The sequence below is a fragment of the Bactrocera neohumeralis genome, unplaced genomic scaffold (assembly GCF_024586455.1).
Source record: "Bactrocera neohumeralis isolate Rockhampton unplaced genomic scaffold, APGP_CSIRO_Bneo_wtdbg2-racon-allhic-juicebox.fasta_v2 cluster11, whole genome shotgun sequence".
In the NCBI taxonomy this organism is placed as follows: Eukaryota; Metazoa; Arthropoda; class Insecta; order Diptera; family Tephritidae; genus Bactrocera; species Bactrocera neohumeralis.
Genome location: NW_026089624.1, coordinates 17,413,371 through 17,426,405, shown reverse-complemented (window position 1 = coordinate 17,426,405; position 13,035 = coordinate 17,413,371). Strand labels below are relative to the sequence as shown.

At 34.6% G+C, this 13,035-nt stretch overlaps 1 protein-coding gene across 1 annotated transcript; it reads right to left on the bottom strand.

Annotated features, from left to right (window-relative positions):
• Positions 1–1,136: 1,136 nt before the first annotated feature.
• LOC126766032 (uncharacterized) lies at positions 1,137–12,391 on the bottom strand. The gene is made up of 2 exons (XM_050483736.1): positions 11,942–12,391; positions 1,137–1,148 (listed from the first exon to the last, which is right to left on the bottom strand). The coding sequence occupies exons 1-2, from the start codon at positions 12,389–12,391 to the stop codon at positions 1,137–1,139; spliced, it is 462 nt and encodes a 153-aa protein (XP_050339693.1).
• Between the last annotated feature and the right edge of the window lie 644 nt (positions 12,392–13,035).

Sequence of the window (13,035 nt, the reverse complement as noted above, 5' to 3'; positions counted from 1 at the left end):
TAAATAGAGAAGGTGCCATCTTCTACAAGAGTGTACAACTGCTGGCGTATGCCGACGATATTGATATCATCGGCCTCAACACCCGCGCCGTTAGTTCTGCTGTCTCCAGGCTGGACAAGGAAACAGAAAATGGGTCTGGTAGTGAACGAGGGCAAAACGAAATATCTCCTGTCATCAAACAATCAGTCGTCGCACTCGCGACTAGGCTCTCACGTCACTGTTGACAGTCATAACTTTGAAGTCGTAGATAATTTCGTCTATTTAGGAACCAGCATTAACACCACCAACAATGTCAGCCTGGAAATCCAAAGCAGGATTGCTCTTGCCAACAGGTGCTACTTCGGACTGAGTAGGCAATTGAAAAGTAAAGTCCTCTCTCGACGAACAAAAGCTAAACTCTATAAGTCGCTCATAATTCCCGTCCTGCTATATGGTGCAGAGGCTTGGGCGATGACGGCAACCGATGAGTCGACGTTACGAGTTTTCGAGAGAAAAATTCTGCGAAAGATTTATGGTCCTTTGCACATTGGCCACGGCGAATACCGCATTCGATGGAACGATGAGCTGTTCGAGATATACGACGAGATTGACATAGTTCAGCGAATTAAAAGACAGCGGCTGCGCTGGCTAGGTCATGTTGTCCGGATGGACGAAAACACTCCAGCTCTGAAAATATTCGATGCAGTACCCGCCGGGCGAAGCAGAGGAAGAGGAAGACCTCCACTCCGTTAAAAGTACCAAGTGGAGAAGGACCTGGCTTCGCTTGGAATATCCAATTGACGCCACGTAGCGAAAAGAAGAAACGACTGGCACGCTGTTGTTAACTCGGCTATAATCGCGTAAGTGGTGTCTACGCCAATTAAGAAGAAAAAGAATGATTTGGAGCAACTTGATATCGATTTCTAAATGTGTACATGCAAGTAAATCGATTTACACCTAAATGTAAAATTGTGGAATTTTTCCAAATGCACTGCCGTTATGGCTTTATGCCAACTTGAGTAAGATGATGTTAATATGTTAAGCTAATGATTTAAAGCAACTTCATATGTATTTCTAAATATGTGTATGCAAGAAAATCGGTTTTTTACCTAAATGTAAAAGTGTGGAATTTTTCCAAATGCACTGCCGTTTTGGCTTTAGGCCAACATCTGTAAGATAACAAAGGTTAATTAACTTAAATATGTGACGTTAATGACTTGAATCAACTCGATATGGACTGCTAACTGTTTAAATGCAGAAAAATCGGTTTTATAACTAAATGTAAAATTGTGGAATTTTTCCAAACGCACTGCCGTTTTGGCTCAATACCAACTACAGTAAGATGAAGAAGGTTAATTAACTTTAATATGTGAAGCTAGTGATTTAAAGCAATTCTTCATATGTATTTTTAGATGCGTACATGCAAAAAATTCCGTTTTTTACCTAAATGCAAAATTCTGGAATGGTGAGGTGAAGAAAGTTAATCATCTTACATATGTGAAAATACTGATTTGAAACAACTCCACATAGATTGTTAAATGAGAATATACAAAAAATTCGATTTAATACCTAAATATAAGATTGTGGAATTTTTCCTAAATCACTGCCGTTATGGCTTTATGTCAACTTTGGTGAGCTGAAAACCGGTTTTATACCCAAATGTAAAATTCTGGAATTTTCCAAACGCACTGCCTTTTGGCTTTATGCCAACTTCAGTAAGCTAAAGAAGGTTAATTAACTTTAATATGTGAATCTAATGATTTGAAACCATTCGACATAGATTGCCAAATGTGCATATGCAAGAAAATCGGTTTTATACCTAAATGTAAAATTGTGGAATTTTCCAAATGCACTGCCGTTTTGGCTTTGTGTCAACTTCAGTGAGATGAAGAAGGTTAATTAACTTTAATATGTGAAGCTAATGATTTGAAACCATTCGACATAGATTGCCAAATGTGCATATGCAAGAAAAACGGTTTTATACCTAAATACAAAATTGTGAAATTTTTGCAAATGCACTGCCGTTTTTGCTGTATGCCACCTACAGTAATATGATGAGGGTTAATTAACTTTAATATTCTAAGCTAATGATTTGAGGCAACTTGATATGGATATCTAAATGTGTACATGCAAGAAAATCGGTTTTATACCTAAAAGAAAAATTGTGGAATTTTTTCCAAATGCACCGCCGTTATGGCTTTATGTCAACTTGAGTAAGATGATGAGGGTTAAATAACTTTAATATGTGAAGCTACTGATTTGAAGCAACTTGGTATGAATTTTTAAATATGTATGTGCAAGAAAATTGGTTTTATACCTAAATGTAAAAGAGTGGAATTTTTCCAAATGCACTGCCTTTATGGCTTTATGTCAACTTAAGTAAGATGATGAGGGTTAATTAACTTTAATATGTGAAGCTAATGATATAAAGCAATTCGGCGCGGATTTCTAAATGTGTACATGCACTGCCGTTATGGCTTTATGCCAACTTCTGTTAGATGACGAACGTTAAATAACTTGAATATGTGACGTTAATGATTTGAATCAACTCGATATGGATTGCTAAATGTTTAAATGCAGGAAAATCGGTTTTATACCTAATTGTAAAATTGTGGAATTTTTCCAAATGCACTGCCGTTATGGCTTTATGCCAACTTCTGTAAGATAAAGAAGGTTAATTATCTTTAATATGTGAAGCTAATGATTTAAAGCAATTCGGTGTGGATATCTAAATGTGTATATTCACTGCCGTTATGGCTTTATGCCAACTTCTGTAAGATGACGAAGGTTAATTAACTTGAATATGTGACGTTAATGATTTGAAACAACTCGATATGGATTGCTAAATGTTTGAATGCAAGAAGGTCGGTTTTATACCTAAATGTAAAATTGTGGAATTTTTTCGAAATGCACCGCCGTTATGGCTTTATGTCAACTTGAGTAAGATGGTGAGGGTTAAATAACTTTAATATGTGAAGCTACTGATTTGAAGCAACTTGATATGTATTTCTAAATGTGTATGTGCAAGAAAATCGGTTTTATACCTAAATGTAAAATTATGAAATTTTTCCAAATGCACTGCTTTTATGGCTTTATGTCAACTTAAGTAAGATGATGAGGGTTAATTTACTTTAATATGTGAAGCTAATGATATAAAGCAATTCGACGTTGATTTCTAAATGTGTATATGCACTGCCGTTATGGCTTTATGCAAACTTCTGTAAAATGACGAAGGTTAAATAACTTGAATATGTGACGTTAATGATTTGAAACAACTAGGTATGGATTTCTAAATATTTGAATACAGGAAAATCGGTTTTATACCTAAATGTAAAATTCTGAAATTTTCCAAATGCTGTTTTGGCTTTATGCCAACTTCTGTAAGATGAAGAAGGTTAATAACACGAATATGTGAAGCTAATGATTTGAAGCAACTTGATATGTATTTCTAAATGTGTACATGCAAGAAAGTCGGTTTTATACCTAAATGTAAAATTATGGAATTTTTCCAAATGCACTGCCGTTTTTGCTTTATGCCAACTACAGTAAAATGATGAGGGTTAATTAACTTCAATTCTTTGAGTTTGTCAATTTTTTCATGGCGTACTGTGGTTGTAGTAGAACTAAGTTGTCCTCTTGTTACATCAGCATAGCTAACGTTTTTATGGGGAACTTGATATTCGGCATTTGCAAGTTTGAACAAGGAAGGCCTTGTCTTATTATTAAGCGAGTCTTTTTTTGAAACTAACTCTTGATAAATTTTACAACCTTTGTAATTGGCGGTATAATTTTGAAGGCAATGGAAGCATTTCGGTGAAGTTTCTCTATCTTTTGAACAAAGAGACGAAGGATGGTCTAGTGCACGCTTTACACATCTATAAGGCTTTTTGCAATATTGCTTGGTATGGCCGAACTATTGACAGCGGTGGCATTGTACCAAATCGTTAAATTTTCTAGGTGGCTCAATCTTTACTATGGCATTGCATAAGCGATTTACGTCAAATACTTTTTTATTGTTTGTCGAAGGTTCAAGATCAACAAAGAATATTGACATCGGCAATTTTGAAATTTTGCTTTTTGCATTTACAATATTTCGCACAGTATGCCCGTTTTTTTCTAAGTCATGCTTGATATCATCGACAGGAGTTGATAAGTGAATATTTTTTATAACTATTCGATATGGCTTATCTTCTTTCAATTGATATGTATGAAAAGTAATATTATTGGTATATAAATAGCTAACAAGTTTTCTGTAGCAATCACTGTTTGAGGTCATTACTCTCCCTTGTCCGTCCCTGCCTGACTTGTAGGTGAAGTTTTCTTTACCAATAACAATTGAAAAGCTTTTCAACATTTTATTTATATGTATCACTCACTTGAGGTACAAAAATTGGTGGAGGCTTGTGAGAAACTACAGCAGTTAACATTGAGTCCTCTTTTTCCTTAGAGTTGTGTTTATTACTTTGCACGTCCAAATCTAGCACAGAAAACCGGTTTGAGTTGTTTGACCCTTCGCTCATCCTTTGATGTTTTTTAGTTATTTTTGGAGAGTCAATGCTCATACGCTTTCTTGCTTTAGGTAGGTATGTGGTTTGCCAGACTTCGCTGTCCACACACCTCCCATCGCTGTCAGTGTCATCGATCATTAAATCAATATGTTCTTATTGTTTTTTTTTTCTTCTATTTTAGTTCACACGCGTACGGATTATTATTATTCGCTTGTTTTAGTTAATAAATCCAGAGCTTAGTACGTACGGCTGCACTCACTAAGCACACATTAAGAATTGAAGCAACTTGATATGTTTTTCTAAATGTGTACATGAAAGAAAATCGGTTTTATACTTAAATGTAAAATTATGGAATTTTTGCAAATGCACTGCCGTTATGGCTTTATGCCAACTTTAGTAAGATGAAGAAAGTTTATTAACTTTAATATGTAAAGCTAATGATTTGAAACACCCTAATATGGATTTCTAGATGTGTACATGCACGAAAATAGGCTTAATACCTAAATGTAAAATTATGGAATTTTTTTAAATGCACTGCCTTTATGGCTTTATATCAACTTAAGTAAGATGATGAGGGTTAATTAACTTTAATATGTGAAGCTAATGATTTGAAGCAACTTGATATGTATTTCTAAATATGTATATGCAAGAAAATCGGTTTTATACCTAAATGTAAAATTGTGGAATTTTTCCAAATGCTTTGCCTTTATGGCTTTATGTCAACTTAAGTAAGATGAAGAAGATTAATTTACTTTAATATGTGAAGCTAATGATTTAAAGCAATTCGGTCTGCATTTCTAAATGTGTATATTCACTGCCGTAATGGCTTTTTGCAAACTTCTGTAAAATGACGAAGGTTAAATTACTTGAATATGTGACATTAATGATTTGAAACAACTTGATATGGATTTCTAAATGTGTACATGCAGGAAAATCGGTTTTATACCTAAGTGTAAAATTCTGAAATTTTCTAAATGCACTGCCGTTTTGGCTTTATGCCAACTTTAGTAAGATGAAGAAGGTTAATTAACACGAATATGTGACGTTAATGATTTGCATCAACTCGATATGGATTGCTTAATGTTTGAATGCAAGAAAGTCGGTTTTATACCAAAATGTAAAATTCTGAAATTTTCCAAATGCACTGCCGTTTTGGATTTATGCCAACTTTAGTAAGATGAAGAAAGTTAATTAACTTTAATATGTAAAGCTAATGATATGAAATAATTTGTTGTGGAATTCTAGATGCGTACATGGAAGAAATCGGTTTAATACCTAAATGTAAAATTATGGATTTTTTTCCAAATGCAATGCCGTTATGGTCTTATATCAACTTTAGTAAGATGATGAGAGTTAATTAACTTTAATATGTTAAGCTAATTATTTGAAGAAACTTGATATGTATTTTTAAATGTGTGCATGAAAGAAAATCGGTTTTATACCTAAATGTAAAATTATGGAATTTTTTGCAAATGCACAGCCGCTGTGGCTTTATGCAAACTTTGGTAAGATGAAGAAAGTTTATTAACTTTAATATGTAAAGCTAATGATTTGAAGCAAGGAAAATCGGTTTTATTCCTAAATGTAAAATTGTGGAATTTTTCTAAATGCACTGCCGTTATGGCTTTATGCCAACTACAGTAAGATGATGAGGGTTAATTAACTTTAATATGTTAAGCTAATGATTTGAAGCAACTTGATATGTATTTCTAAATGTATATGCACATGCAAGAAAATTGGTTTTATAAATGTAAAAGTAAAACTTTAAAAAGAAAGTTATTAACTTTAATATGTAAATTAATGATTTGAAACAATTTTTTTTTATGCACATGCACGAATCGGCTTAACACCTAAATGTAAAATTATGGAATTTTTTCTAAATGCACTGCCGTTATGGCTTTATGCCAACTACAGTAAGATGATGAGGGTTAAATAACTTTAATATTTTAAGCTTATGATTTGAGGTAACTTGATATGGATTTCTAAATGTGTAAATGCAAAAAAATCAAGCCGCTGTAATGCCAACTTTAGTAAGATGAAGAAAGTTTTTAACTTTAAAATGTAAGGCTACTTTAATATGTAAACTTGATAATACCTAAATGTAAAATTATGGAATTTTCTAGTTTTTTCAAATGTAAAATTGTGGAATTTTTTTCAAATGCACTGCCGTTATGGCTTTATGCCAACTTCAGTAAGATGAAGAAAGGTAATTAAACTTGAATATGTGAATTAATGATTTGAAGCAACATGATATGGATTTCTAAATGTGTACATGCAAGAAAGTCGGTTTTATAACTAAATGTAAAATTCTTGAATTTTCCAAATGCACTGCCGTTTTGGCTTTATGCCAACTTTAGTAAGACGAAGAAATTTAATTAACTTTAATATGTGAATTTAATGATTTGAAGCAACTTGAAATGGATTTCTAAATGTGTATATGAAAGAAAATCGGTTTTATACCTAAATGAAAAATTGTGGAATTTTTCCAAATGCACTGCCGTTATGGTCTTATGTCAACTTGAGGTAGATGGTGAAGGTTAATTAACTTGAATATGTCAAGCTGGTGATTTGAAGCAATTCGTTGTGGATTTCTAATTGTGTATATGCAAGAAAATCGGTTTTATACCTAAATGTAAAAATTGTGGAATTTTTTCCAAATGCACTGCCGTTATGGCTTTATGCCAACTTCTGTAATATGAAGAAGGTAAATTAACTTTAATATATGAAGTTAACGATTTGAAGCAACTTTATATGTATTTCTAAATATATATTGTATTTCTAAATATGTGTATGCAAGAAAATCGGTTTTATACTTATATGAAAAATTGTGGAATTTTTCCAAATGCACTGCCGTTATGGCTTTATGCCAACTTTAGTAAGATGACGAGGTTAATTAACTTTAAATGTGAAGCTTATGATTTGAAGCAACTTGATATGGATTTTTAAATGTGTACAGGCAAGAAAATCGGTTTTATACCTAAATGTAAAATTGTGGAATTTTTCCAAATGCGGTGCCGTTATGGTTTTATGCCAACTTTATGGATGAAGTTTATTAACTTTATTATGTAAAGCTAATGATATGAAACAAATTGTTGTGGATTTCTAGATGGGTACATACAAGAAAATCGGTTTAATTAAAACTTTAATAATTGAGTAAGATGAAGCTAATGATTTTAAGAAGCAACTTGATATGGATTTCTAAATGTGTACATGCAAGAAAATCGGTTTTATACCTAAATGTAAAATTATGCAAGTTTTCCAAAAGCACTGCCGTTTTGGCTTTATGCCAACTTAGTAAGATGAAGAAGGTTAATTAACATGAATGTGAGGGTTATTAACTTTAATATGTTAAGCTAATGATATGAAGCCATTCGACATGGATTGCCAAATGTGCATCTGCAAGAAAATCGGTTTTATACCTAAATGTAAAATTGTGGAATTTTTCCAAATGCACTGTCGTTTTGGCTTTATGCCAACTTCTGTAAGATGAATAAGATTAATTAACTTTAATATGTGAAGCTAATAATTTGAAGCAATTTGATATGGATTTCTAAATGTGTACATGCAAGAAAATCGGTTTTATACCTAAATGTAAAATTCTGGAATTTTTTCAAATGCACTGCCGTTTTGGCTTTATGCCAACTTCAATAAAATGAAGAAGGTTAATTAACTTAATATGGATTTAATAGCAACTTAATATGGATTTCTAAATGTGTATATGGAAGGAAATCGGTTTTATAAATAAATGAAAAATTGTGGAATTTTTCCAAATGCACTGTCGTTTTGGTTTTATGCCAACTTCTGTAAGATGAAGAAGGTTAATTAATTTAGTATGTTAAGCCAATGATTTGAGACAACTTAATATGGTATGGAGTTCTAAATGTGTATGTATATGCAAGAAAATCGGTTTTATACCTAAATGTAAAAATGTGGAATTTTTCCAAAGGCACTGCCGTTTTGGCTTTATACCAACTTCAATAAGATGAAGAAGGTTAATTTAACTATAAAATGTGAAGCTCATGATTTGAAGCAAATCGATATGGATTTCTAAATGTTTATATGCAAGAAAATCGGTTTCATACCTAAATGTAAAATTGTGGAATTTTTCCAAATGCACTGCCGTTTTGGTTTTATGCCAACTTCTGTAAGATGAATAAGATTAATTAACTTTATATGAAGCTAACGATTTGAAGCAAATTGATATGGATTTCTAAATTTGTTCATGAGAGAAAATCGGTTTTATACCTAAATGTAAAGTGATGGAATTTTTTCCAAATGCACTGCCGTTTTGGCTTTATGCCAACTTCAGTAAGATGAAGGAGGTTAATTATCTTTAATATGTTTAGCTAATGATTAAAAGCAACTTGATATGGATTTCTAAATGTGTACATGCACATCGGTTTTATACCTAATTGTTAAATTCTGGAATTTTTTCAAATGCACTGCCGTTATGGTCTTATGTCATTTTGGGTAAGATGATGAGGGTTAGTTAACTTTAATATGTGAATTTAATAATTTGAAACAACTTGATATGGATTTCTAAATGTGTACATGCACGAAAGTCGGTTTTATACCTAAATGTAAAATTGTGGAATTTCTCCAAATGCACTGCCCTTTTGGCTTAATGCCAACTTCAGTAAGATGAGGAAGATTAATTACCGTTAATATGTGAAGCTAATGATTCAAAGCAATTTGATATGGATTTCTAAATGTGTATATGCAAGAAAATCGGTTTTATACCTAAATGTAAAATTAGGGAATTTTCCAAATGCACTGCCGTTTTGGCTTTATGCCAAATTCAGTAAGATGAAGAAGGTTAATTAACTTGAATATGTCACGTTAATGATTTGAAGCAACTTGATATGGATTTCTAAATGTGTACATGCAGGAAAATCGGTTTTATACCTAAATGTAAAAATGTGGAATTTTCCAAATGCACTGCTGACTTGGCTTTATGCCAAATTCAGTAAGATGGTGAAGGTTAATTACCTTTAATATGTAAAGCTAATGATTTAAAGCAATTTGATATGGATTTCTAAATGTGTATATGCAAGAAAATCGGTTTTATACCTACATGTAAAATTGTGGAATTTTTCCAAATGCACTGCCGTTTTGGCTTTATGCCAACTTCAGTAAGATGAAGAAGGTTAATTAACTTTAATATGTGAAGCTTATGATTTAAAGCAACTTGATATGGATTTCTAAATTTGTATGTATATGCAAGAAAATCGGTTTTATACCTAAATGTAAAATTCTGGAATTTTCCAAATGCACTGCCGTTATGGCTTTATGTCAACTTGAGTAAGATGAAGAAGGTTTAATAACTTTAATATGTGAAGCTAATGATTTGAAGCAATTTGATGGATTTCTAAAATGTGTACATGCAAGAAAATCGGTTTTATACCTAAATGTAAAATTGGGAATTTTTCCAAATGCACTGCCGTTTGGCTTTATGCCAACTTTGGTAAGATGAAGAAGGTTAATTAACTTTAAAATGTGAAGCTAATGATTTGAAGCAACTTAATATGAATTGCTAAATGTTTAAATGCAGCAAGAATAGGTTTTATACCTAAATATAAAATTGTGGAATTTTCCCAAATGCTTTGCCGTTATGGCTTTATGCCAACTTTAGTAAGATGAAAAAGGTTAAATAACTGTAATATGTGAAGCTAACGATTTGAAATAACTTTATGTGGATTTCTAAATGTGTACATGCAGGCAAATCGGTTTTATACCTAAATGTAAAAATTATGGAATTTTTCCAAATGCACTGCCATAATGGCTTTATGCCACCTTCAGTAAATTGAAGAAGATTAACTAACTCTAATTTGTTAAGTTGATAATTTGAAGCAATTCGATGTGGATTTCTAAATGTGTATATGCAGGAAAATCGGTTTTATACCTAAATGTAAAATTCTGGAATTTTTCCAAATGCACTGACGTTTTGGCTTTATGCCAACTTCTGTAAGATGACGAAGGTTAATTAACTTGAATATGTGACGTTAATGATTTGAATTAACTCGATATGGATTGCTAAATGTGTAAATGCCAGCAAGATCGGTTTTATACCTAAATGTAAAATTATGGAATTTTTCCAAATGCACTGCCGTTATGGCTCAATGCCAGCTTCTGTAAAATGAATAGGGTTAATTAACTGTAATATGTGAATTTAATAATTTGAAACAACTTGATATGGATTTCTAAATGTGTACATGCAGAAAATCGGTTTTATAACTAAATGTAAAATTGTGGAACTTTTCCAAATGCGCTGCCGTTATGGCTTTATGCCAAATTTAGTAAGATGAAAAAGTTAATTAAGGGGAAAGGTGGGGAATGTTGGGCCACGTTTTGATTTCGGTTAAAAAGTCACATAAAAGTTATTTTTTGTGAAAATTCCAAAGCATGGATTTGTAGTGCGAGTCGTAACCTTCCTTTTGATAACATTGGCTTGATAAAATTCTACAAAAATTTAAAATTTATAGCCATTGGCGCAAAAAACCTGATGTTGCGATTTTGAAAAGTGGGGAATGTCGGGTTAAAACATGATTGTTACCGATGAAAAACGTTTATTTATCAATGGAAATGAAAGAGAGATTCATAAATAATAAGAAAAATAGGAAATGGCGAAAACAATTATTCCGACTCGCAGTGGATGCAGGTGTAAGTGTTCGGGTTCGGTCCGGCACATTTCAAGTGAACCCCTCGATCGCAAACGATGCAATGGGCCGTGTTTTGACGATTCTCGTGCTTCGGCATCTTTTTTGGCAAATCGTGCAAAAATCGTTCCTCTTCGATGTCGGTTTCGGTCGGAGACGGGCTTCTCTTCCGTGGCGTCTTCGATTTGCCACGGCCTTTTTGATTCTTGGCTGCTGGTTCATCGGCTGCCTTCGTCAATTTTTGCCGCTTTTTTCGGCCTTGTCACGCAGATCTGCGACAACCTCAGGCGATGTCAAAATCGTTGACTCCATTGTCTTGCGGCCACGTTTTGATTTCGGCGCAGGTGTGCCCAATTTCAACGGGCCAACCGATTTCAATGCATCACGGAGCTGTGGAGCCGAAACAAGAGACAACGACGATGATGCAGCACTACTTGTTGAAGCTGGGGCACTTGTCGATGCCTCCGACGTTGACATCTCCTCATTCGCAGCAGTCACAATGGCATCACCAGAGGCAAGAACTCGACGTTGATTGTCGGCGTCTTTCTCTTCGTCACCGAACAAATTTTCGCCGCTCAGTTCCGAAGCGACAAAGTCAACTTCAGTGAAAATTTGCGGGTTGAACGGGTAGATGCCAGTTGTTCGGAAGCCGGATTTGATGGTTTTTGGCGTTAACATAACATCGAGGCACTGATCGACAAGGAGCGGCACATGATGCAGATCGAAAGTGACACCAATGTTGGACTTTTTCCATGCATCATGCTTCACGGTCATCATGCCTTTAAATGGTGCAAATACCGCAACATCTAGCGGCTGCATTTTGTGCGTGCATTTCAGCGGAAAAGACAGCAACGTGATGCCATGATCCAACGCCAAATCTATCACCTCGATCGATAAATGCGAACCGTGGTTGTCCAGCAGCAACATGGTTGGCGAATCGGCATTAGCACCGGTGTGCTTGATGAAATGACGCATGAATTGAGGGAATACGTCAGAGTTCATGTAACCAGAACCGTTCGCAACACCAACAGCGCCATGACTCGCATGAGTCATAAAAATCTCTTTCATGTTGACTCGGGGAAAGAGGAAGAATGGCGGTATAGACTGGCCACTAGCGCTGACGGCCAAAGCCAAAGACACATTGGTGCCTTTTTCGGCAGATGTTGATGAGCCGACCTGCTTTTGTCCTTTGCGCGCGATGGTTTTGACAGGTCTGTTTGGCACGGTCGGGCAACCGGTTTCATCCATGTTCCATATTCGGTGAGGTTCAAACGGCGTCTTACCGAGAACGGATGAAAGGTTGGCAAAGAATGCATCGACATTCTCTTTGTTGAATCGCTTCACACGGTTCTGGCTTACTTGCTCTGGTGTTCGCAGTGACAAAATTTGTGGCGTTTCATGAACGCCAACTGCCAATCCTTACTCGCGCCAACTTTCCGAGCAAATTCATACGCGGGCTTACGAAGCTCCATCAAACTAATTCCATTGTTGATGACGCTGGCCTGGAGAATGTAGCTTATCAGCGCCTTCTCTTGTTCGATGTTGAAGATCTGAAATAAAAAAAAAAATTATTTATTATTCGATGAAAGAAAAAGAAAGAAACCAGCAGAACTCACCGTTTTTGTGCCCATCGTCGTGCTTTCAGCCAGCAAATTCTTCATTACATCGGCATTGGCAGTAGTAACGTCGATGCTCGCACCATCAAATGCTGCAATATAACGCATCAGGTTGGTCCTCGGAATTTTGTGTGCCGTCGCAGATTGTCGAACGCTGTTGTGATGTATTTTCACCGACTTGATCGCCTCCAAAATGTTGTCGAAATCAACAATTTTCTCCTGTTTGGGATAGTACCGCGGCATAATGCCTAAAAAAAATTTTTCGGACCACGAAAC

Excerpts from the sequence above, each read along its gene's own strand:
- LOC126766032 (XM_050483736.1), bottom strand. The coding sequence starts at position 12,391 with ATGGATGAAACCGGTTGCCCGACCGTGCCAAACAGACCTGTCAAAACC.